The sequence below is a fragment of the Pinus tabuliformis genome, chromosome 1_2 (assembly GCF_031772625.1).
Source record: "Pinus tabuliformis cultivar Carrire ecotype Pingquan chromosome 1_2, CPIR1, whole genome shotgun sequence".
Classification (NCBI taxonomy): Eukaryota; Viridiplantae; Streptophyta; class Pinopsida; order Pinales; family Pinaceae; genus Pinus; species Pinus tabuliformis.
In genome coordinates, this window is record NC_142298.1 from 842,159,344 (window position 1) to 842,185,782 (window position 26,439).

General features: G+C 38.6%; 1 protein-coding gene across 1 annotated transcript; it reads left to right on the forward strand.

Moving 5' to 3' along the window:
• The first annotated feature begins 676 nt into the window (after window positions 1-676).
• On the forward strand, window positions 677-26,439 carry LOC149208574 (uncharacterized). The gene is made up of 9 exons (XM_089396120.1): window positions 677-1,181; window positions 3,314-4,077; window positions 4,158-4,346; window positions 4,474-4,582; window positions 4,746-4,804; window positions 4,962-5,118; window positions 5,263-5,336; window positions 25,184-25,463; window positions 25,895-26,439. Exons 1-9 carry the CDS (start codon window positions 1,052-1,054, stop codon window positions 26,101-26,103), a joined length of 1,971 nt encoding a protein of 656 aa, XP_089252246.1. The 5' UTR covers window positions 677-1,051; the 3' UTR covers window positions 26,104-26,439.

The window sequence follows — 26,439 nt, forward strand, 5'->3', positions numbered from 1 at the left end:
TGCTAATACTCCAATCATTGTCTCTATTCAGATTAATTGGCCTCTTTTCAATTTCCAAGGCCCCTAAATTTAGGATGATGAAAATGCTCAATCCTTGCAATGACCCTAACTCTATTTACATTAATTTAATTGGTCTCTTTTCTATTTCCAAGGCCTCCCTAAATTTGGGATGATGAAAATGGTCAATCGTTACAATGACCCTAACCTCTTCGATGGAAGTGTGATGATTTGTCTTTTCCGTTTGTTCTGCCAAAACGAAAAAATGAAACCTTCCATATTTGATTTCAACAACATACTCATGAATCCTTTGATTTATTAATCAACTAATTTCACCCATATATTAAGTCCTATTAAAACTTGAAATCACCCCAAAAAAAACCCAATTTCCTATTAATCAATAAGAGATTACTCATTCCTCTCTAATAAACCAACACATTTTGCCACACAACATGAATCACAAAACTTAATCTCCATCCTTCTCATTGAGAGATTTAGTGTTTAAAAACCGTTACCAAGACATCTGCCAACGAGAACAACAAAACATGAAGAACAATGTGATTCCTTTTTCAATGGCAAAGCTTTGTCTTAAAAAAATATTCACCAACACAAGGGACCACGAAAGTGACAACACGAATAACAATATGTTAGAGGAAAATGTTCCGGATTCTTGGAGAAGAGGGCACCGATGATTGATCTTAGGTCTTCGGGCAAAGCGGCCAGCGGCTTAACATAGGTACACTATTAATAGAGTAACTATCAGGTGGAGACTTCACACGATTGAAGTACAGTTCGTGTGCAGGGCCACATATTCTTTCCAAATTATCTTAATTCGGTAGTACGCAGTTTTCTTGATTCAATCTTGATATGAACTGGGGCGATGGTTTACCCGCCCCTGGTTCCTAGTCTTTGTTGGTGTATGAGCACATAGATACTGTCATTTGAAGCACAGGGTTTGTGTTTTGGTGTGTTTAGATCTACAAGTAGTTATTGTTTTGATTTTCTGTGTAACCTCGAATGATTTCGGAAGAATAGACTTGTAATCAGGAAGAAGATGGCATCATCCGGGAAGCATGAGCGCCCTGCGCCAAAGACAGAGGAAGAGCCTGAGACCAAAAAGCCCAGGCTCGCTACACAGAGTACCACTCAAAGGGTCCAGCTTAATCCCGCAGATTGCAATTTAGGTATATGGCTCTGTGGGTGATATAGATTTGTGTTTTTTTATTATTTGTTGGGTCTATGTTTCATTTGTGTATCAAGTATGCTATCATATATAATATGTGTTAGCTTTGGGAGTTTTGATTTATGGGTTCAGGCATTATGTTTTGTTGGGATATCTGAGCTGTCTGGGATTTCTGGCATGCTCTTTGCTGGATGCCCATTATATCAACCCATGGCTTTAGGGCTTTTATTGCGTAGGCATGCCACATGCTTTCTATCATGTTTATGCCATTTTCGCATTAGGCCAGACACCTTTTCGGGCATAATACGCCGGAAAGGGCGGGCTTCCTTTGGATTAGGTTCCAGGCTTAAGGTGTAGCTATTTCGCTCAAATCTCTTTAGACTTACAGCTGGTCTGACATCCCCAGTCATGACGTCTCTCTCTCTCTCTCTATATATATATATATTCTTTCTTTCAGTTTTATTGCAGCAACTCCAGTGCAGGCTGACAGAGGAATGTATAAACATGATTTATTCAATATGCAAATTCTGTTAAGGGATTTCAGTTTTATCGCAGCATGTTAAGGGATTTCAGTTTTATCGCAGCAACTCCAGTGCATGCTGGCAGAGAAGAATGCTTAATCATGATTTGTTCAATGTGCAAATTCTGTTGAGAGAAAAGGCTATCTCTGAAGTTCTAATGGTTAAGACTCCAAAACAAATGTAGGAAGGTCATGAATAAACCAAAGATATGATAATATACGAAGCACCTTGATACTGCTCTTTGATAAACATATCATAGTAGAATCCTGTTTGAATACAACGGGCTCTCTATTTTTGAACTGGAACAAAATTTAAATTAATTTACAAAAAAGATATAATGTCGTCTGCTATACTCTTATAGTGGATTTTCCAGAGTTAAGAAAAGTTCATCCGCCTGTATTGGCAAAAAATTCCAGATATATCTTTGCAAATTACCTATAGAAAAGAATACCTAAGCCCTCCGTACTCCATGAGGGATGAGTCTGCAGCAGCTGACTAGTACTTAAGTTTTCTATTAACATAACAAAATATTACAAACAGAGAAAATCAAAATTCTAGAACAGGAAAGAAGTTACCCTGTTAACTGTCAATTGTAAATAGCGGTCGATCTTTCCTCATCCCTGCTGTTGTTGCCTGGATACTGAACCATTAAAGAATTCGAGACATTAATGATTAAAGCAGTAACAAGTCAGAAATTGACTTACCTTTTTCTGAAATGAAAAGAATCTCATAAAGAGGATCATATTTGTATAGTGAAATGGATTTAGGTTAAATTTAATGCCAGGAATGGCGTATTATATGCGATTTTTCAAAATGGCCGGGAAAATATCATTTTATCCAGAATCTCATGAGGCAAAAATCTATAGGGGCCATAGTTCCAGGCTGTTTCAGGATTTTTCAAGGTTCTGGTCACCTCAGAGACCCTCAAAACCCCTGGGGGATAAAGGAGTTAGGTTCTTCGAACCTTGACCTGTGGAACGATACCCGACATCGCAATTTCTGCCGATTTTTTGCCTTGAAATTTGCCAGAAAAAGGGTCTGTTTTTGATTATTTTTATACTATGCCCCAGACAACCTTAGACTGTAGTTGTTTGGGGCTCAGACTCAGAGACAGTCATTTTATTTTCTGTTGGAATGGGTCATATCAAAGAAGAGATATATTGTCTTTTTGTTTAGAATGGGCAGATTTTGCATTTTGTTAAGAAGTTCAAGTTTCAGAGGTTTTTATTGATATGTACCATTGATTTACATTGTTGGAAGATGCTGAAACCAATAAGATAATTACTGCAAATTGCAAAGGCATGATATTTGAGGTTCACGGTGGCTGCAGTAGAATCAGATTTCAAATTACTTGATAAATATGTATTATATATATTAAGAACAACTAGCAAGTAGATTTGATCAAAATATTTATGGAGTTTCAGATACTAATACAGTTAAACTTTTTATAAACCTGTATGTTTTTATTTATTTTTATTTTAGTATTATGCAATGGTCTCAAGTTTCTGTGCTAAGGAAATTTTTTATTCTTGTCCAAGTTTTGCTGTAATATACTATTTATTCTGTAGCATACTGTTGCCATATTCATTGACCCTTCATCTGTGGTGTGCAGACTTTGACATCGAACACAATGGTCTTGAAGGTCATGCTTTGCATCATAAGGGTTTTGCATACTGCTGGTCAGGTGCTCGTGCAACTGTAGGAATAAGAGGGGGGAAATATTGTTTTGCTTGTAAGGTCACTGCTACGCAACCAGTGGATATGGAAGATACACCCGCTGATCAGCAGCATGTAAGCCGTGTTGGTATTTCAAGAGGTGATGACAACGTGGGAAACCTTGGTGAAACTGAACATAGTTTTGGATTTGGTGGTACCGGAAAGTTTTCAACAGGAGGAAAGTTCTCAGATTATGGTTCAAAGTTTGGTGTTGGTGACACTATTGTGTGTGCTGTGAACCTTGAAAGCAGGCCTCTGGCTGAACTTTTGTTTTTAAAGAATGGGACACAGCTAGGAATAGCTAAACGATTTGATTCAGGTCCTAAGGGTTTGGGTGTCACAGACACCCCCCTTAAGAAATTGTCTTGGGAGTCAGCGATATTTCCACATGTGCTTTTGAAAAATGTTGTGGTACAGATGCAATTCAGCATTGAGGATGGTCTTGTTCCAGCAGAAGGTTACAAGCCTTGGAGTGATGCACTTCAGGATGGGAATGGGATAATTGGTCCTCAATTTAGCAGTAAGAAGGACTGTGAAGTGATAATGATGGTAGGGTTGCCAGCAGCGGGCAAAACCACCTGGGCCGAGAAGTGGACAAAAGACCATCCAGATAAGCGGTATCTGGTTCTTGGGACAAATTTAGCTCTAGAACAAATGAAGGTACAAGCTTTTTGTTTGTAGTTTACATTTATGTTGTAATTTGTAAGTGGGTCATTAAATTAACTCGGAAAATGTTTCAGGTTCCAGGGTTGCTGCGAAAACAAAATTATGGGGAACGATTTGATCGCTTAATGGATAGAGCTACTGGGATATTTAACACACTCTTAGATAGAGCGACTAAAGTAGCTCGCAATTACATCCTAGATCAGACCAATGTTTATAAAAGTGCCCGTAAACGCAAGCTAAGGGCTTTTGTGGACTATCGCAAGGTAAAAAGGCTGACCAAAACTAATTTGCCGGTCATAGATTGAGTGTTGTAAACTTTTATAATAACTTAAAATAGCTATTATGTCATAGCATAATTATACTATGCTAATTTAAACTAGCACATTTCAGATTGCAGTTGTTATCTTCCCTCCTCCAGAAGAGAACAAGGTAAGATCAGCTAAGCGTTTTAAGGAAATGGGAAAGGAAGTCCCGGCAGATGCTGTAAATGAGATGCTAGGTATTACACTGTCTTTTTGGCTAGATGTAGACTTGTTTATTTATCCATGTTTAAATTTTTGGAGAAATCAGTGTGCTTAATTGCTTCACAGAAGCTCTCTGAGTTTCAGATTTTTATACAAAGTGTTGTATCTTTATAATTGAACTATAACTTTTTTGGTCAGCAAATTATGCTCTACCAACGAGCAAGGACATGCCTGGATCTGATGAATTTTTTGATGAGGTGAGTGTTATAAATCATTAACCATTGCCTTTTAACTAGGTGTTTTCAAATCACCTCTATATGTTCACTAATTTCACACTTTTATCGTTATTGTTTAAGCATGCATTTTGAAATTCCTTCTATGGCAAGTCCACTAATTCAATGACACTCTTTATAGGTGTGGTTTCCTGAGCTGCAAAGGGCAGAGGCTCAAAAGATCTTGGAGATGGACAAGGGTCAACTAAGAGTATCATCTAAGTCAAAGTCTCGTGATAATTCACCCTACCCTCGTGCAGGCTCTGTTGCAAGTGTGACTGGTCCTAGAGCTTCCGCAGGTTCTCTCTCTGGAGTAGCTATATACAATTTGAAATTAGATCTTTACATACTCTCTTTTGTCATTCCGTTTTCATTTCAGTAATTCTAGATGTAGGAATCTTCATAGGCACGCTGTTCATATTTATGATGTTTGATTGCTGCAGCCCCAAGTGGAAGTTGGCGAGGTTCTGAAGAACCTTCTATGGATCGCAACATGTACAACTACAACTCACCTCAGGTATCTCACACTTGATTGAAAACTCTATTTTCCTGCAATTTTGTATTATCAGAGAATCTGGGAGTCTATAATAATAATAATCATCTAATTTTAAGGTTATGATCAAGCCAGATACTAAATTGGTGCATGAGCCCCCCTTGATTGTGGTAAAGGGAACGTAGCTCTGCACATGTATTTGACTGCTAAAGTCTACAGAGGTGTACATACTCCACCCCCTCTGGGTTATATATTGGAGTTGGTTTTCTTTTGTGAAGAGGAAAAAGGAGTAGATGGAGAAATGGGATGTTTGACTTTGGAACCAGTGTCTAGTAATAGAAGATGGATAGTGTAACAACAGATGCTGCAATCTGGATCAGAGTGTTTTATATCCCAAGCATAAGAGTTGGAACTGGGCAGTTCTGGTTTGGACCCATCAGAACTCACATAGAGAAGATATAAATTGGTGTGGCTTGGACCTCTTCCTTCTGCACCCCTTTTGCTGAGAATTGTGGCCTTCTTCTAAAAAAGAAGGTCCCACTTAATTGTTCTAAAAAATGGGGGTTATATGCAAGCTGCACTAAGCTAAGGGAGGGGGTGTACTCGATAAGCATTTTTCAAATTATCTTCATGCAAGGCGTGGTATTGCTCTTTATGTCATACAATGGTTTAAGATGGGAGGGTGAGCTAGGCTTCAAAATTGTATGGGATAAGGCATGGAGATGATAGCTAACACCTTCTCTAGGACAAGGCACTCGCCAATCCTTGGAATTAAGCGAATTTGTATGCACTCTTGATGATGCCACCCTTTGCCACATGACAAGTCTACCCTAGATAAGCATCATTCTAATACATCCCACCAATATTTGATTCATGTTTGTGCATAATGCAATTGACACGTGCTGAACTATGAGATTGAACCTTGACATTACCTATGCACTTGCGAAATATAGATATGCCCAAAAGAGTAGTTCCTCCTAACAATAGGGATGTATTCAAATAATTGCTATGTTGTCATTGATTATAAATAACTTGTTTATGTTGGAAAATGAGATGTGGCAACTATTAATTCCAATTTTCCTTAACCTTAATACTTGTTTGTGAACTTTATTTTGTGTTTCTTTATTAGATCTTCTTCATCAAACAAATATCAAGAATAAAACAATAAAGGCAATGGACATAGAAGTTAGGCTCCAAGCTAGGGCAAAACCCCTACAAGGGGAAAACCCAAAAAACTCTTCTCTTCTTAAAGAATCTTCAAATGAGACATCAGAGACTCGAACCCTAGACCAAGTCCTCCTTCAAGTACCAAGTCAACCCTTTCAAATTATTATAGCTCAATCCTTTAGCAACCAAATTCTAGCTGCAACTTTGATCTTGCAATTTCGTCCTGCAATTTTCTTCCTAGAACTTTGGTCTTGTAGCTGCTACTGAAAACCCTAACCTAGCTTCTTCAAGAGTTCTTCCTTGAGGAAGGCAGATCCTCCCAAGGTCAATGAGGGCAAGGCAGAATATTCTCTCTTCCAACAACTTGTTACCGTGACTCGCTCCCCTGTAATTTAGACTCGTAGTTTCGGCCTTCTTTGTAGCTGCAAAAACCCTAGAACTTCACGTTTGAGAGAGATAGAGCCCAAAAACAAGTTTATCCTTGACTTCTTGCCTTCTAGACCTTTGCTTCTCCTTCCTTGCCTCTTTTAGCCTTGGATCAAACCTTTTCTTGAGAGATCGAACTTGTGGTTTAGTGAGTGCCAAATGAGGTCGAATTTGCTCCTTTATATAGCCTTTCGAAGGGGTCAAATCCGCTCCTTTAGGCCGACTTGAAGTTTTCGGGGTTGACTTGTACTTTCGAGGTTTCAAGCACCTTCTAGAGTCAAAATAAATTCTTCTACAAGATATATTTTGCCCAGAAGGGTCTTATACTCATGACAATAAATCATATGACCTAACAAACCCTAGAAGCATGAAGAACATGCTTTTACCTAGAATACCATCAATAAAGAGCATGAAACCCATACTTTAAAATAAAATTTTCTTTTTCTTCTTTTGTTTATTTACATAAGATACATATTGAAATGAGTACAACAACAATCATGAAGATCGAAACTAGTTACATTTCCAACAATCTAAAAATAGACATTGCTAAAATTAGCAAGTGCTTACATATAATTGGAAATACTAACTAGATTTGTTTTCATGTAAGGAACCTAGATATGTGGTTTGATTTGAAATACAAGCTTTGTAGCCCTAATTGTGGAAAATTAACAATTTCAAGAAATATCTATCATGTTGCTAGGCTAAAGTTTGTTGAGATGACAAGTTCAGAAGGACCAAGAATATATAGCTATCTCTAACATGTAATATGTAGAATTCTATCTCCTAGAAACTAGAACTTCAAAAAATAGTAGGTTCTCATAATTTGATGGAACACAAGCTCTAGTTTGTATTCAACCTTGGATATATTTGTAGATGGATCAATGTGATGAATTCAATATAGAACCTAACCTTCTAGTCATCGCACACTTCCAGTAGTAAGTCATCATTCGAAACTTGCTTTGGATATTTGCCACCTTTGCATATAGATGTTGTATGTGGACAACATGGATGAGAGAAGACACCATGGGAGAAGCATTGAGGGTTGGAAGATTCATTAAGAAGATCAAGGAGATCCGTTTGTAGGTGCAACAGACATTGTCAAAGTCACATGAGAAGTGCAAGGCTATGCATGAGCAACACAGAGTTTTGAAGAAATTCAAGTTAGGAGATTGATTTTGATTATGTCTAAACAAAGAAAGTCCTCGAGACCATGGGAAGAAGATTAAGGCTTTGCAACATGGTCATTGAATGTGTTGGGACAAGTAGGCGACAACTTCTATAGTTCAGGTCTACCCATAGTTTTCAAAAACCTTATTTGGCTATCAATCCAACACTCCTTGCTTCCTAAGCCCTTAACCGGAACATAAAACCTAACTCAACCCTACTAATTCTAGCAATCAATGGTAATGCTTTTCATAGTAAAAGGATTCTTTTACTAAAATCTTTAACATTACCATTAATTGTTTTAGGATGTTTGAGAGTGGTTCCAACCTTATTGGAATTCATATGGAGAAAATGAAATTTCATATCCCACTCAAAATTCAACAAACTAAACGGTTTTTAGGACTTTAGGATTGTAACATTTTCGTTGAATTCTTTCATGTTTGAGGGTATGGGATTGGCATTTAATATAGAGCACAATGCCTTTTTAGGAGCTTGATGTTGGTGATATTGTTTGTTGACCTACTCTAATATTGGTAGTATTGATTGTTGAACTCCTCTAATATTGGTAGTATTTTTTGTTGAACTCCTCTGCCATAATATAATTGGTTAGGCATGTTAAGTTTTTTCTACCATATTATAAGGTTGAGGAATCTGAGAAGTCTGAAGACTTTGAGCCAAATGAAGTTTATGTAGCTTTTATTGATGATCCCATTTCTAGTAGTGGTGATAAGTTTGATGAGTGACATGTTGATTAGTCATAGTAAGCTAGTGGCCAGTAGCTTGTAGCATGGTATTTGGACTCTAGAGATCATTTAGAGCCTCATTTATTATGTATTTCAGTGCAATTTTGATATATTCACCCTTACATGGTATATAGATGAGCAAACCTTGCATATTTTGTCGCTAATAGTTTGGAATCTTAAAAATATCTTTTTCATTAAAAATTAATTATTTTATGTATTTTGCTATAAACTAGTTCATTGAATCTGGTTCAAAACCTCGTTTGATAGGTAGCCAGTTTGAAGATGAATTCCATTTTCTAGAGTTCTGTGTCTACCTCCATACACATGCATTTACTTAGTTGTGGATGTGGAAAATCTGAAAGTCTATGAGCCTTCCATGCTTGATTGGGAAAATGACAGGCAAGTCTTATCTACCAGAGTGGACTTTGCACTAGAAGCTAAGGCATAGTTTGTAGATAAATTTTCTAGGAGAAGCACAAAACAACTAGATGGGGGCAGCGAAAACTTTGGCATGCTGGTTTAAAATGTCAACTTCTAGACAAGCCAAATGTTACTTTTGGTAGGAGTTTGAAGAAATGTTTTCTCATCTCCTTCAATGAAGGATTTTGGGGACCAAAGGCCTCCCAAAATGGGCAAGTATGATCTGAAATGGATCAATAAATAATTATCATCTAGTTTGGTATTTTTGAGTGGAAAAATTGGAGCCATGGCCTTGTAGGGAGGTCATCCTCAAAATCCTCAAGCAACACAGTTCTTTCCTTGCCGTCCCAAACTGAAGAAGTGTAATGAGAGAGATCACAAAAGTCAATGAACTCCAACGCTCACGGAAAATTATGATTATTGGGAATACTATTTATGTGGATTTATTCTGAAGTTGAGAGACATGCAATCATAAATAACACTCCATTGACAACATAAAGGGAAATGGAATATAGAAACCAAATTCACCACCCCATGAATATTTGTCAAGATAACTCCAACAATATGACAGAACGTTCACATATACAAGACATTCTCATGCACAAAAACATTTCCCTGATCTCCCATAGCATCCAAAAGATATTCAAGTAAGCTCCAAGTGATTTTTCCCCCAATCTGACCATACCATGATGAAAAATGGTAAATCCTTGTATGGATTTCAATTCCTCTTCTTCAACAGTAAACTAATATCTTTTTCCCTAGATCTACTAATCTCTCCAAGGGATACAACTAACCTTTTCAACGATTTTATTACTAAAAGTAACAATCATTTGTTGAGATCCACTTTCTTCTCCAAGAAGAGTTAATAAAATATGTTATGAAAATAGTACAACAAATCTCTCATGTAACCAATTAAACAATAATAAAATAAAGGAGAGCTCAAGAACTAGGGTATTCCCCACAATGGGCATACATCAATAATGATCTCCCAAAATTACCAAAGCACTCAAGCAATAGAGGTGGGTGGCAGATTTTGAGAACACCCAAACTCTGTTAATTTTTGTTGGAATTTCTATTATGAGCACATTTACTCTACATCCAATGGTATTGATCTGGTCGAAATCTAGGCACTATGCCAAACAGATAATTGCTCTTGACAATAGATCATCCTATTTGCATGAGATCCAAGATAACACATTTGGGAGAAAAAATAAAGCATGATAGCTGCCCCATCAATTTCTTCCAATGCTTGTTGCTCCATTATCAAAATATGTACAAGACCCAACTCAACATTGCACATTTGGACGAAGTAGGTGCACATCCCTTCAAAGTAGTATGCAATAGTTATAACTATAAGTGAAGTCTTTGTTGTTCCTTGAGATGTTCTTGGCATAAATAATTTATTGATTTGAATATTTTTATGTTGTTCCTTGAGATGTTCTTGGTGAGGGAACTATGCCAATGCACCAATTTTCCAAAATAATTTATTGATTTGAATATTTTTATATCACCTCCTCCTTGATCTTAAGGACAATATGATTATAGTCACCAGTGTTCAGGCAGCCATTCAGCTGTGATAGACAATTATGAGATAAAATGCAAGATAGTAAGAATGCAAAGAAAACAAATACAAGAAATTTAAAGCATTAAACTAATACTCTTAACTTATTTGAGATGGAATATGTGCTAAGCACATGAATTTAGCAGTCAACACAACATACTCTATCTTTGTATATGAAGTTTGCTTCATATAACTCAATGAAAAGGAAAGGTATTTCAAATACAAACTGTATCATTCATAAAACCTGCTCTTTCATAACATTATGTATACAGGTATGACAAGGGAAGCAGTACCCATATGTTACTTTAAAGATTTATTCATATAGAGATAATCAAGCACATAGAGGAAGAGACTTTTGAGCAATTTTTTTTTGTGTGAGTGGCTTATCAATTTTACATGCCATAACCTGAACTTTGGATATGCTTATTGAAGTTTGTATCGAGTATCTAAAGACCATGTCACCTGTTTGTCTATGTATCTCCATTTTATTTAATATCCTAGGCAAATTTTTTCCAGGGTTTGCAAAATAGATTCCGGAAAGAAGTAATATTGAGCTTATAACAATACAGTTGAGCAGTAAATCATATAACACACCAATGCATCACAACATTTCAAATAACAACCAATCCAGTAGTTCTGATCATATAGTAATGGCAGTCCTTTCACATAAACAATAGTAATTATAATGATCTTTTAATTCAAGTCCTACTAAACTAATTCACCCTAGGGATGTTGCAACAATGAGGACAACCTTAAATAATTACTACAAGAAACCCTTCTCTAATTGAGTTCCAATCTATAAGTACTTACTATTCACTTTGATGGACTGTAAAACTATCCTATGTGATTGTTTTCTGTTTTGTCAGGAGATTGGTCAGACCCTCTTATTGCTCGGATAATTCCTGCTGGCTAGTATGCTGACAAACTCCTTTTACACTGCTGTTACCGTGCTGAAAATTGCTGTCTCAGACTGTGGATGTGGCCGCACGGCTGTCTGCAGCCTGTGGCTCTCTGTGGCCTGTGGGTCTCTGCAGCCTGTGGTTATCTGTGGCTGTGGCAGGGTATCAAAAGCTCTAACTTCCCGTGGCCTTAAGTCTGCTGCAATACCAGATTTACTGTCGAACGATACTCGGAGTTTTGGGGCTGATTGCATAAAGGAAACTTTGCTGCTTAGGGATCTCCTTAGACAGATTTGATAATCAGACAATCTAACGAACCAGGTGTTGAAAACGTAGCGATCTAGGTCTTCTGGCTTGTGCTTTAGCCAGTGAAGACCTCGTGTTGTCCTCATGAGTTAAACTTCAGTTAGGATGAGTTATTTCCAGTTTACTGGAATAATCATCAAGTTAGCATGTGTAGAGTTGGAGTTTCTGTTAAGTGGAGACTTCATCTGTTTGACTACATAACGAGGTTGCAGTTAGCAGTTCAGTTAAAGCGAGTTAGTCTTTAGTTTTGTTCGAAGGAAGAGCTAGTTAAATCTCCAGTGTTGATTGGAGAGAGCATGCATTATCAACTCCATTGATGATCGGAAGAAGAGCAAGTAACACCCTGAGTTAACTTGCTATCACAACTCGAGTTCTAAATTTGAACTAGTCTAATTTAGCATGGATAGAGTTTATAAAAGAGACGACGAAGGCACAAGTAAAATACAATTGTTCTTGTGCACGAAGGATTGTGACAAGACAGAGCTCACGAGTTAGTGTGAGAGAGCCTTGATTGTGGAGTGCAGGAATTGTGTCCTAAAGAATAGGAGCACAAATGTGCTAGGATTTGGGAGGATTGGTTGTGCGCAGGTTGTGTGGAGCTGGGGTTCTAAAAAATAGGAACTCGAGGGTACTAAGAAATAGGAGATTAGTGCAAGGAATAAGGAGGCCAAGTGTGCAAGGAAGGAGGAGCAGAATTGCAGCAAGTCAACAGGGTTTGCAGAGCAAGTCAAGGAGGCAACAGAGGAAGAATTGTGTACAGGGACCGAGATCAAGTAGTGATCAAGGCAGCCAAGGTCAATTGTATAAGCTGAGGGTTGTGTGAGAAACATAACGCTTTCTCAAGAGAGACAGATTGTTTTGTAATAGATACAATTATTTCAAAACAATCAATAAAATAGCCACATCAAGCAAACAAGTTTTCCTTGTTGGGTTTCCTCAAAAAAGTGTGTCAATATTTGTGTGATGTGTTTTTATCTCTATGTTTTTATTCCACTGCTTATAAGTTGTTAAGAGACTTTGTATCTTGGTGACTGTAAATTAGTGTCAGTTTTTAGTTATTCATAAAAGTAGTTGCAGAGTTTCATGGAAATTTAATACCATGATAGAGGTACTCCAATTGCTGTGCTGTGCCCGAACAAAAAGGGGTATCTAGGTAGGGTGGGATCAGCTCCATTGAAATTAGACAAAGAGGATTAAATAGGGTGGGATCACCTCCACCGAAGCTAATTGAAAGAAAGGGCTCTTAAAAGTTAAAACCCTTAGAGCCCCAGGCTCAAGAAAATTAAAAATATTCCAATCCAAATTGATGATGATAAATGATTCCAAATCTCGTTTATTTATAGATTTCCCCATGGGGTTCCTCTAATGTGGGGGAGTGCAAGTGCAACCCCCAATTTGGGGGGGATTTTTTTGCCCCAATCGACCCAAAATTCACCCAATTTGCCCCAAACATTGGATAATTGTGTGTTTTCACCCCTTTATCAAGACTATAGTCTACGGGGTTGGATAGGCTACTTCGTCCTCCCTTGGGCATTTAATCCATAGGGGACATTACAGTTCCTCTTCTCTACATTGCTCGTTCTCGAGCAATTGTATGTCTTTGTGCTGCACAAGTTGTTCCCCTACTTTCAAGAATGAAGGTTGCTCATTTGCCTTGCATCCTACCTTCTGGTCATTTTCAGTTTCTACACTAGCATAACTTCTTCTCTTGCCCTGGCCCCTAACTTGGGAGATCTTGGGCAGGTGAGAGGTATCTTCTTCAACTTAACCTTTGATGGAGCTGCTTCATGATAGAATGAGGGCATGGGGGATGCTTTGAATGTCAATTTTTTCCTAAGCATCTTTATCTCAAATTCTTGCAGCTAGGACTTGCAACTAGATTTTCTCTGCTTTCTTTGCATTCAATTTTGCCATTAATTTTGAAAAATACTGTTTATGCTTCTCAACTCTCTCATTGCATCTAAAGCCGAAAATGACCCCAGAAGGAGCACTGCTAGACTTGCCCCTAGAATATCTGATTGATCTTTTTCTTGCAGTTGAAGAAGTGGAATGAGCATCTTCCTCTAGGTTGAAACAAGTATCTTCCTGTAGCTTTGGATGCTTGGGCGAAGTCACATTCTAGTCATTTAGATGCAGATTTTCAGAGAGCAAAGGATTGCAAGTGGCTCATGTATTATGTTTCACTGACATCCTGTCCTCTTACACCTAAACGCTTGTTCATGTCACTAGCTACTACATTGACAGGCCGCACTCCTGTAGAAGCCCTTTTTGTCAGTGGAAAGAGTAAATGATTGTGGAACAATATACTTCAACCTTGCAATTCCACTTTTTGTTGGTCAATGAACTAAACTTTCTGCATTTGGCACTATGACTTCCTTATGTTCCAACTGAGACCTTTCTCCCGTATTTCCATGCGAACTCAAGTCTCTGCTACCTCTTGGTGCAACCATTTTAATCCCTTTGACATAAGTACTTGGATGAAATGGCCTTGAATTTTGCATTTGAAAACATTCATCCCCACCTTTACCAAGCACACTTGAACCTGGCCTATGTGATTTCAGCTCTGTCAAATGTTGGCTGGACATGCTCCCATCACCCTTAGAGACTCTTTCCCTTGTGTGGTACATTAGATTGGCTTGTGGATGAATCATGTATTCCAAATTAATGTTTGTGGTCACCATTTGCTCCTCCATCTGTCCCCAACACTTTCTTGAACAATTGCCTTCTGTTCTGCTTGTTGTCTCCTTGTGGCTTCTTTAGATACAACCTCCTTCGTAAGACTGTTTTCGTTGGACCAAAAAGGGGTTGAAAGCAGTTAGTGTTGATACCAGATGTGGCTGGAATTTCACTTGGTTCCAAATCCACTGTTAATGTACGAGAATAGGGAGTGACACTTGCCAGCATAATAGGACTGAGAAAGCTTCTCTGCCCAGTGTTGCAGGAACCTTCCCCCATGGATCTAGAGGCAGATTCACGTAATGTACTCATCCATTGTCAATCCTCTGATGGATTTTCAGATCTACCGCTTCTGCCATTTTTTGGCGATTCCTGGGATTTAGGGTCCATGGGGCCCTGATTTGTGTTTGTGTTGGCCAAACTTGCAGATTCGAAAAGGATCGGCTGCGGAGCTGCCATGGATCCAGAGTGGATCTGGGAGAAGGTAGATGGTTCTGCGGACTTTTTATTTTATTTTTTGGACTTGACTTGGATTTTTGAATTGTTATGTGAGAAATTATGCTCCCACAATGCTCCCAAGGTGCCTCCTTGATGCTCCCTAGACGTTTCCTAAAGGAGAATGCCACTTTTACTTAAATTTTTAACATTAGCATGAAATGACTCAGGATGTTTGAGAGTGGTTCCAACCTCATCAAACTTCATATGGAGAAAATGGAATTTCATGTCCCATTCAAAATTCAACAGACTTAACAGTTTTCAGAATTTTAGGATCAATGGGATTGTGCGTTTTCATTAGATTATATCATGTATGAGGGTATGTGATTGGCATTTAATCAAGAGCACCAAGCCCTATATGTACCTCAATGTTGGTGGTGTTGATTGTTGAACTCTTTTGTCATGGCCTTAGCAAAAATATACCCTTCACAGAAGTCAAAATTATTGATCAGGCATGTTAAGCTTTCTCTACCATATTATAAGATTTGGATTAGCGCATTTGATCAAAATTGGGCAATGCTGTCTATTATCCCTAGAGAATCAAAGTAGAGGCAAAGGCTAGACAAGTGGAGAGGAATCTAGATTCTAGATGGTTGATTCTCGAGCAATTAATCATTGATGTAAAAATATGCATGTTTTCATATATTTTACAACTAATTTGGTATTTTGGATGTTATTTTGAATATAAATGCAAAAAAATATATACAAAAATATGTATATAATATAGACACTTTCAAGACTCTTCACTTCCTAGATTTTTGGAAAATGATGCTTTTGACGCTCCACTTCCAAAAAATGTCCCTGCTTTGTGCAACATTGTCTCTGCTCATCCCTCGTCTTTTTGGTATCAGAAAGAGGTTCATCAACTTCTTCAGGAACATCACAGTCATAGTTAACACCATTGGCAACTTTCGAGACTATCTCTACATAACATTCCTCCGATGCATCCTCCTGACCTTTAGACTTCCCAATGTTGGTGCATGCCTCAATAGCTGTGATAGCATCTAGTTTGCAGATACTCTGGTCAACAACCACATGTCAATCAACTATATGCTGACTAATAGCTACCATACACTCTCATCAACTGTCACTGGAAAATCCAACATTGACCTCCCTTACAAACTCGGAAATCACTGATCTGAAAGTCCTCATTATTTTGATTTCATTATTCTTCTTACTTTCATCATGCCCACGTCCTTGATCTGTGGCAATGTCACCGACATTTTCTGTTGCTGTTTCTGTGGCAATGTCTCCAGCATTTGCTGCTGCTGCTTCTAACAACTGCTCTGGACCATGGCTTTTACCTTCTCGTCTAAGACTTATATTCACCACTACAACTATACCAGTTTGCACATCTGCAAGTGCTGCTTCTTGTGGTTCAGACCTTTTCAAAGAAAGCTCGACACTGTTTTTATGTTCGTTGTTTCCAACTATGCCTGAAGTGTCGAGGGAGTACTAGGTTTGGTCTTGATCCACGTGGATGTTGGTGGCCACCCACCTATCCCATTTGGATTCCCACAACTGTCTCTTTCAGTTTTTCAGTGTCCTTAATTGTAGCACAATTTACTATTTTTAGCAGTTTTTCTGGTCCTGTACTTCCGGAGCTGTTTTGAGGCCCTAAACGACATTTTTTGGGAAATCTGGGAGCAACATGGGTACATAGATCGATGTTGCTTTTCCCAAAGTTGTAGTGCTCGGATAGATCTTTCTAACGAGCTATTGTACGTGTCAAACGAAGATAGGGTGCTAAAGTTACGACCCTAGGAAGTTGATGTACCAACTTACCCAAAACGAGGCCCACAATTTGGTGTTTCATCTTCTAGGGTTAGGTTTTGGGATGTTAAGGGTTTTCCATTGTTTCTCAACAATAAATAGGCATTTGAGCCTCATTGTAACACAGTTCAGAGGCATGTAGCCGCCACATCTCTTTTCAGAGATAAGCTACCATCGCCCTAGCTGGTTTATTTCCATTTCTGTTTGTAAGCATATTTCAGTGTTTTACATTAATGAAGTATTATTTCCGCTGCATATCTGTATTTATGGTTATCTCTGTAATTTGTTGCGTTCATTTTTAAATCTGGATCAGGTCTTGTCATCCTTATTATGGGGACTAACATTCTATAGTAATGGAGTTTTTTCTGGTTCCACCAACACTTTCTTCACATCTGGAGATGCAGTGGTATTATCATCATTTTCAAGGAATTTTGAGCCTCATCAAAATGGTCAATACCATCACATAAGGGATCACATAGGTTTTCTTGAGCTGATATATCAGGAGGAGGTTGATTAACAGCACCCCAGCTTGGGTGCAGCGAAAAACATTTTGTTCTGCAAATAAGGAAAGCTGCACTGACCCAATCTGTCTCATTGACTGGTTTTGAGGAGAAAAAAAGTGTTACTGTAATAAGACTGTCTTGTCCTGTACTCTGCCTAATGCAAATTGACCAGTTCCAAGGAAGGCTGAGCACATACAAACCTCTACGCAGACTTCTCATCATTCCCAGATTTATATTGAACCTTACTGTCATTGTAAGGGAAAGATTTTGAGTTATTACTACCACCAGATTCAAGAGATTGATCTCTTTTATACTTTTTAGGAAGGTATAACCATGACTGATCATTTGGGTGTGCTTTTATCCATGCTTCAATCCTTTTTCCGCTTTTTATATTGTCCTTGACGCGATCTTCACATCTTTGCAAAAAATTTGGTGGTCTCCTTCCCTAATGGGGTTACTGATGCTTGCTGACACATTTTCTCATAACCTTCCAGGCTGGCAGGAGAGCCAACTCTGATAAGGAAATTTTGCCCTTGGGGTTTATAGGGTTTGCGAAATAGATTCCAGACAGAGGTAATATTAAGCATACAACAATACAATTGAACAGTAAAGCATATAACACATAATGCATCAACAGTTCAGATAACAACCAATCTATTAGTTCTGATCATATAGCAATGACGGTCCTTTCACATAAATAGCAGTAATTAGAATGATCTTTCAATACAAGTCCAACTAAACGAATTTACCCTAGGGCTGTTGCAACAATGAGGACAACTAAATGAATTTACCCTAGGGATGTTGCAACAATGAGGACAACCCTAAATAATTAGCATAGGAAACCATGTAATAATTGAGTTACAATCTATAATTACTTACTATTCACTGTTGATGGACTGTAAAACTATCCTATGCAATTGCCTTATGTTCTGTCAGGAGAAGATTGGTCATACCCTCCTATTGCCCAGAGAACTCTTGTTGACTGGTATGCCAACTAACCCCTTTCAAACTGCTGTTACTGCAATGAAAATTGCTCTCTCAGGCTGCAGCCAGACTGTGGCCTTGCAGAGCCGCAGCCCTGCTGCTCTCTGAGGCTCCTTGTAGCTTGTAGCTGTGGTAGGGTACCAAAAGCACTAACTTCCTGCATTCTGAAGTCTGTTGCTTTACTGGATTCTCTGTCCAATGATGCTCAGAGTTTTGGGGCTGACAGCACAGAAGGGACCATGCTACTTAAGGATCTCCTTAGACAGATTTGATAACTAGACAATCCAATGAACCAGGACAGAGTTACTCCAATTGCTGTGCTGTGCTAGAACAAAAAGGGGTGTCTAGGTAGGCTGGGATCAACTCCACTGAAACTAGACAAAGAGGATTGATAGGGCGGGATCACCTCCAGTGAAGCTAATAGAATGGAAGGGGTCTTAAAACCCTCAGAGCCTCAGGTTTAAGAAAATTATAGATATTCCAATCCAAATTGATGATGATAAATGGCACCAATTCTCCTTTATTCATAGATTTCCCCGTGGGATTCTTCTAATGTGAGGGGGTGCAAGTGAAACCCCCAATTTGGGTTTTGTTTGCCCCAGTCGATCCAAAATTTACCCAATGTTTCCTCAAACATTCGATAATTGGGTTTCCCCCCTTTATCAAGACTATAGCCTAATGGGTTGGATAGGCTACATCATTCTCCCTTGGGGATTTAATCCATAAGGGACATCACATTTTATTCATCAGAATTTCAATTGATTTTTTGTCTGAATTCACTGAGAACTTCATTGTTTTGTAATGACTTGTTGTCCTTACAGTCTGTTTTGACTAGTCTTTACAGTCTCTCTTGGGCTCCAAAATTGCCATGTTTAACTGCCCTTATCAAAATCAAGAGCTGACAACAATTTAGTTTGAGATGGCCCTTGCTTCCATAGCTGTGAATATAAATCCTGCTTGATTTTGATATTCGTATTCTTTATTTCCAGATACTAAGAAAACAAATTTTCCTGTTTTGCTGGTTTTGTTGTCGATGTAGCTCCTTGAGTCTCTTGATCACTGGGAACTAGTGTAAGCAGCGATGGTAGTTTAAGGAAAATACAGGGTTGCTTGATGGTGTTTCTTTTACTTTATCCTGAAGATTCTGCCCCCTTCCTATTCTTCTGTCCTCTGCCTTCTTTCTGATTGTTGATCATGTTTGTCCATCTCTGAAATGATCTTGAGAAGTTTCTTGATGAATCCATGTCATAAGCATGATATACTTCTCGGTTTCCATTTTGGAAACCCCCCTCTTAAACGCTGAGCATGTTGGGGGGTGAATATCAACTGTAGATCTTACACACCATCCACCAGATATGTGCGCAACTTGCCAAACCTTTTATTGAACCAAGAATATACATGTATGTATTTTTTTGATCAAATTTTGAGAATTTCAACATTTAACGAAGAAACCAAGAGGGTAAGCCCTTAGGCTTTCAAAATTTTTATGAACTATATATGCCATTAAACTAATTTAAATTTCCCTGCTACAACAGTATCCACGGTGTAAGCTGTGACAATTATAAATTCATGTTCAAATAGTTAGATCCTTTAATGGGAGGAGTCAAACCACCAAGTCCTCAATCCATGTGCTAGGTGTAAGTGAACGCTCCATCAACAAAACTCCACAAAGGTGGATGTCTACATGTTGGCAACCTCCTCTAATACCCAAGTGTAATGTCACAACTCTCTAGCAGTAAACAATGATATGAAAGATAAGATGCCATACATGTCTTCCAAGGGTGCTCCATCAACAAATTCCATCCGCATGCTAGGAACCTCCTCCAATGCGCAAGGCATATGCTTACAACTCCCATTGCGATGTCCCAAACCTCGATGTATTATCACAACTCCTAGTACATGTCACAAGGCAACGTCTCAATTCCCAATGCCCAATGCAAGGCTACATTGTCCAAGATGAAGGCTTCTAAAAAATCACCAATTTTGTAGGCCGACCTTCAAATATGTTACATAAGTCAACAATGGGAGAGTGCTGAACCAAAATTAATAGTAAACCCCATCACAAGTCTATCCAAGTAAAAATCACCAAACATGCAAGGGCATCCCAAGTAGTAGACCTACATTAAGATGATTCATGCCAAGTTATCCTTAATACAGTGGGATGCTCCACCACAAGCTTAAATGCTATGCATGAAATCCATGTAGCAAGAAGGTTAGTGCTCCTCGTGAAACCTTAGTCCACGTCACCATAGGTCACTCGAAGTGACAAACAAAGACACAAGCATTGTCACTCACATCAAAAGTCTTCAACTAGGTCAAAATGGGTCAATTAATTGTGAAGGATAGGATTACATCAAGATATGTGTACAAGAAGAGCACTGCTAGGAGTGATAGGCCATGTCATCACAAAATGCTCTAGGTGTCAATGTCAATGTCCTCTAAATGTGTAAGCATCTTCAAATGTGTGCATTTAATCAAAATGAAGTGTATATTCATCACATGGTGCATTCTCAATGTCAAAACATGTCAAATAGGCTTAAGCACTATAGCAGTAAGGTCACCTATGCTGTGCGGAGTAGGCTGACCCCTTGAAACATGACATATCACAATGGAAAGTTATGCAATGAATGGAGTGCTAAATGAAAATACTTATCTAGTGCATCAAGTATCATAATAGGATCAACACAGACATCTTTGGTAGGGTGCCCACATCATAGGGTAAACATTATCATCCATCATCCATGAGTCCAAAACAATCTGATCCATGTGCAACCATGGAGAGAGAACCAAACCACGACGATGAATCCAGGAGAAAATCATTCTCCTCCACCAAGGCCAATGAATGGGAAATACTATAATTTTAAAATCAAGCCCAATAGTCCATGATGCAAAGTTGAAGCAATTTCTACCTAAATTTCAACCTTTTGGAAGTCTGGAATCATCGTGCCACCCTGCAAATCTCTGAATCATGTGATGAAAATCACATGTGCAATCCTCATCCAATATTTTAGGGATAATAGGGCCCATGTTAAGGGTAGGACCTATTTTGGTTATTTGGGTCCTGAAACATTTGGTGCATGGTTTGTGCACAAAATTATTATTTTGGGGTCAACTTGCAAATAAAGTTTCTAGTCCTCCAATGTTGCTTTGCTTGTTGAGGGCATGCCAACAGTTCAAAGATCACTTTAATCAGATCCATATGAGGAAGTCATACCTCCTGCAAGTCAACCTTTTCTTTGACCACCACGATGCAGAGTGGATGACATGTTAGTGCTTATCACTCACATATAGAGCTTCTCACACGTGGACTTTCAAGTATAATCTAGAATGTCCTCAATCCTAAACCTAAGGTGAAATTGATGCATGCAAAACCCCAACCCTAGACAACAATCAGGGTATGCTAAATATTGAGAAGACAGGAAGGGGTTTCATTCCTATTGTATTGATTTGCTGTTCCATAGATGAGTAGAGCAAGCAGAGTGGGATATTATGAACAAAAACATAGGGACGAGAAGATGCAATACTTGTCATTTAACCCATAATGTCTAGTGGAAATCAATAGTGGCTCATCTTTCTTTGTGATTGCATTTGATATTTGAGAGCAAAAGAGCAAGGGTCTTTGCCTTTTGGCTGGGTTTTCCCATATTGGATTTTTTCAGGGTATATCCTATTGATTGTGTAAATAGTGTGGTATTTATTGTTAAAGCTTCCTTTTAGTATTCTTTGTGTATTTCAGTGATTTGAGTGCTGTGCTTGTAATAGTAAATTTTAAGCAAACAATGCATAACGCAGGGTAACATCACAGTATTATGCAGTATCTTGTAAGATCAGTTCTTGTGATGAACTGTTTAGTGGAATATCCATGGCAGTTTATGTATTGTTAATGAGAGCCATCCTGAGTTTCCAGGGGTTCAATGCTGAAGATGAAATAAATCAAGCTAATATGCAGCATCTGTCAGTCTTTGGATATGGCATTACTAGATCCATAATAGCCCTTCCAGACACCTGATTGTTTTATGTTCCCCAATTAGAAATACCTCACATAACTTGTTTTAGCAACATATGTGAACTATAAATGTGCATTTTATACCAACAAGCTTTGCATTTGTTATCAACCCATGCCAATTGCTTGCTTGTTCACAGCATGAATTTTGACATATTGTTAGTGGAGTATGCATATTTGAACAGAAAAATTGCACTAACCCTTGCATGAGAGTTCAGATTTAAGAAAAATTAGCTTCCAGAAACATCAAAAGTTGAAGAAAGAGACGCACCAGGCCTTACGTGCCGTTGCATTAGAACATTTAATATTGTACATCTTATTGATGTCCTTGAATGAACCGAAATTGGTAGGTCTGTGCTCAACCTAATTCATCAACACAAATGCTCTGATTGTAATATTAGTTTGTGCTTCTAAAGGAATGGGTTCCTGTCCAATTAGAAGGGTCAGTTCCTTCTATCAATGAGGAAGGTGGCTTCAAGGCTGTGCACAGATTCTGGACTCCTACAACATTGTCGATTCAATTCTCCCTGCTGCTTTTTGTTCTCAGGTTCTATCTGTTCTCAAAATGATAAATAAACACAGTTATTTATAAGGGCTCTTCATGAGCTTCCGGGGCTGAAACATGGATGCCAATGTTTCCTTGACTGAATATTTTTTTCTCTCTTGCTATGATTCAAATTAGCAAGGAGACTTGCTGGGACTCTCCTTTGTGTCTCTGCTTGGACCTAGAACATTTCCCTCACCAGAGGATCAAATTTAACATTGTGAGTTATTTGATTCTCCTCCGAAACTCCCAGCAGCAGAAACCACTCTCTGCAGGTGATGTACCACTCTGCAATACACAGTCCCAATTCATCTTACTGCACTTGGATGGCTCTGTTCTCCACCATTGCTATGGGTGTCAACCGCCAGACAAGAAAAACACAATCTCTGCCTTGTGCCAAACTGATTCTTATAAATGAACAGTTCAATTTATTTCAGTCAAAGTCAGAAACCTCTTTCATGCTTGCTGCTATTGATTTCTTCTAGTGTCCATATTGCTTTCCTCCAGCGAAGGCAAATTGATCTCTTCAATCTAGCGAGCTTGATCTCAGTGAGAGGCTCAAAGGCAGAAACCTCTTTCTTCATGCTTGCTTCTACTGATTTCTTCTAATGGCAGTATTGCTTTCCTCCAGCAAAGGCAAATTGATCTCTTTAATCTAGCCAGCTTGATCTCAGTTAGAGGCTCTAGTTGATATCTAAATGTGGCAGAATCTTTTTCTATAAGGGCAGCGAAATCAAATTATATTCATTAGCCAAAATGGGTTTAAATGTGAAATTCCATTCGATGCCAAATCGTTTATGAATGAAATGGCCAAAATGGAATGTATTCTCTCTGGGGCCACTTCTGCCTCTATTGAAATCGAATAGATAGTCCAACATTGCGTGGGAGTGATTCTCCTTCACTGCTTGGCCTTGGGATTGCTTTTTCCCCCATTGGAGTGCCTCCCATTTGCTTTCCCCAGGGTTTGTCAATCTCCCGTTTTGCATTATAAGAACCACTCCTTATTTCCTTTGCTTTTGCCTCCAGCAAGTGCCAACCCCTCAACCGGCAAGTATATTTTCCTTTATGATGTCTTCCACATTGGGAATACCGGTTGCTTTACTCGTCTGCTGACCATCCCCCGGTTGTCCTACAACTCCAAGGATCTCCTCCCTTTCATTCCGAGAATGTGTTTTTCTGATTCCTAGCTGTTGCTTCTCTTGCCACGGTGAAGGCCGTTTCTTTTGGTGCAAGCAGATCACTATGCTAGATCAAGAGGATGAGTGGCACTGGGCAAGTGGGAGTGGGAGTGGGCTCCAGCCATCACCTTAGTCTATCAGAGGCTTAATACAGGATACCTCTTGTACAAGCTCGAGGAGATTTTATAGTCGTAGAAGTAATCCAAGACACCACAGTATCTTCCTGGATCCAATTCGGATCACTGAAGTCCCTTTAAGCTGGCCAATTTTGCTCATGTGGACTTGGTGTCAGAAGTACTATGATTGCACTTGTATTATGCCGTAAATGCAAAGCCAAAGAATTATGCCATATGAGACTGGTAGAAGTTAAAATGTTATAGTCGAGAAATGTCAAGAGGGAAATTTAAACAAAATAAACTAAGATGCGGCACTATTCCTGCTTGTATCGCCCTCATGATATAGGAATCTCCAGTGAACTATTTTGTATTTCATGGTACGTGTTTCTTGTGAATTAGTTCTATCGGTGAACATTACAATACATTTTATAGTGCATTTTAAATGTCTTCATTTAGCTTTCGTACTTTTTTTTAATATATATATATATATATATATATTTTAATTGACAAGTGGGTTGGGGCTGTACCCCTTGTGACACGGGGTTGATTCTGATCCCTACCACTGAGCCTTTAGGCAAACCCACGCCCCCACGCACAGCTCAGAAGGCTTTCAGATGGGATTTGAACCTCGACCCACACACTTACAAAGACTTTATCATGGTGATCGCAAATCGAGCTGCCCCACTTACGTATTTTTGCTGAACGCTGTATTGCATCTTTATAGTTGTGATATAAGTGACGTGTGAAAATATGTCTTGGTGTACTCCTACCCAATATGCATATATAGATTGTTGTTGAAAGATTACCAATGCATATGTGGAATTTTGTTGAAAGATTTTGGTTTTTACGATTATTTTTCTATTTATGTGAAATGGATGTTTTTTCATAGAATAACATGTTGATTGTGTTGCAGGCTGTGGATCATTATCGAAGAACAAACTCAAGTGGTCCACTGCCAGGAAATAATTTTTATGGCGATTCTAGAAATACATTTCAAAGGAGTGATATTATGGACCCTCGAGGTTTAGCACCATACAGAGACACTGCGAGTCCCTACTCTGCAAACACACACAGAGACACTGCGAGTCCCTACTCTGCAAACACACAGAGAAACACTGGGAGTTCCTACTCTGCAAACACATATAGAGAGCCACCATACAGAGATCCAGCGGGCCCCTACTCGGCAAACATAGGTTCGTTTTATGGAACTTATTGTTCACTTTATATATATATAATAAAAACCAATTTGAAGCTATTTGCCTTCTCTCCTGTAGGAAAAGTTCAAGGGGAAGGTGTTCATTAATCATGATTTCAGTTATGAGCTGTTTATTTAATCTTCTTTTCATCCAGTAGTTGAGTCAAAAGACACATGACTAAAATATCATTTCCTTCATGGAAGTTTCTGGCCTAGTTAGATGCATGTTTTGAATATTCTATAATATATTTGTTATCAAAACTAATGTAAATTTTGTTTGTTATCATATGTTGAAGATTCATGGCTCTGCGAGGTGTACTGTCGAGTTTTTTTGTTTTTGTTCTCTTTAAATCGTGCCAGTGCAAGAGTGAATACATAGATCCTGCATGTTTCTCAAGTACTTACGTATTACTTGCGGTTTTTATGCAGGCTCTCGATATGCACTACCATCACTTTCTTCCCCGTATGGTATGCCAGATCCAGGCAGGTCACATTCCCCGTATGGTATACCAGATCCAGGCAGGTCACAGTCCCTGTATGGTACGCCAGATCCAGGAAGGTCACAGTCGAGGCCATTGATGCCACCTGGTCCATCCCCAATGCAGCCTCGTCCTGGGTGGGGTAACCGACCATACTGAAACTACCCCTTGCAGCCTCCCCCATAATTCATGATTTTCTACTTGCAAATAAAATCTACTATTTTTGAGAGAACGAGCAGAGGGAAATAGATGCCTCTTAAAGTGTTCATGGTCATATATATCCATATTTCTGAGAAACTAGGTATGACTTATTAGGAAGCTGCTATATGTTTTCAGTGCCATATGTTTTATCACGAGGTAAATCCTAGTGGGTATATTTAAGAGGACATCATATCATGTGCCAGTGTGTACCTGACAAGCTAAAGTGGCAATCCAAAACAAGATTTTCTGATGATATTCAATGTGTATGGGCTATCATTTTAGATCTTTTGTTTC

Coding starts and splice junctions, on each gene's coding strand:
- LOC149208574 (XM_089396120.1), top strand. CDS start 1,052: ATGGCATCATCCGGGAAGCATGAGCGCCCTGCGCCAAAGACAGAGGAA. Junction 4,583..4,745: donor TGCTGTAAATGAGATGCTAG/GTATTACACTGT, acceptor TTTTTTGGTCAG/CAAATTATGCTCTACCAACG. Junction 4,805..4,961: donor CTGATGAATTTTTTGATGAG/GTGAGTGTTATA, acceptor CACTCTTTATAG/GTGTGGTTTCCTGAGCTGCA.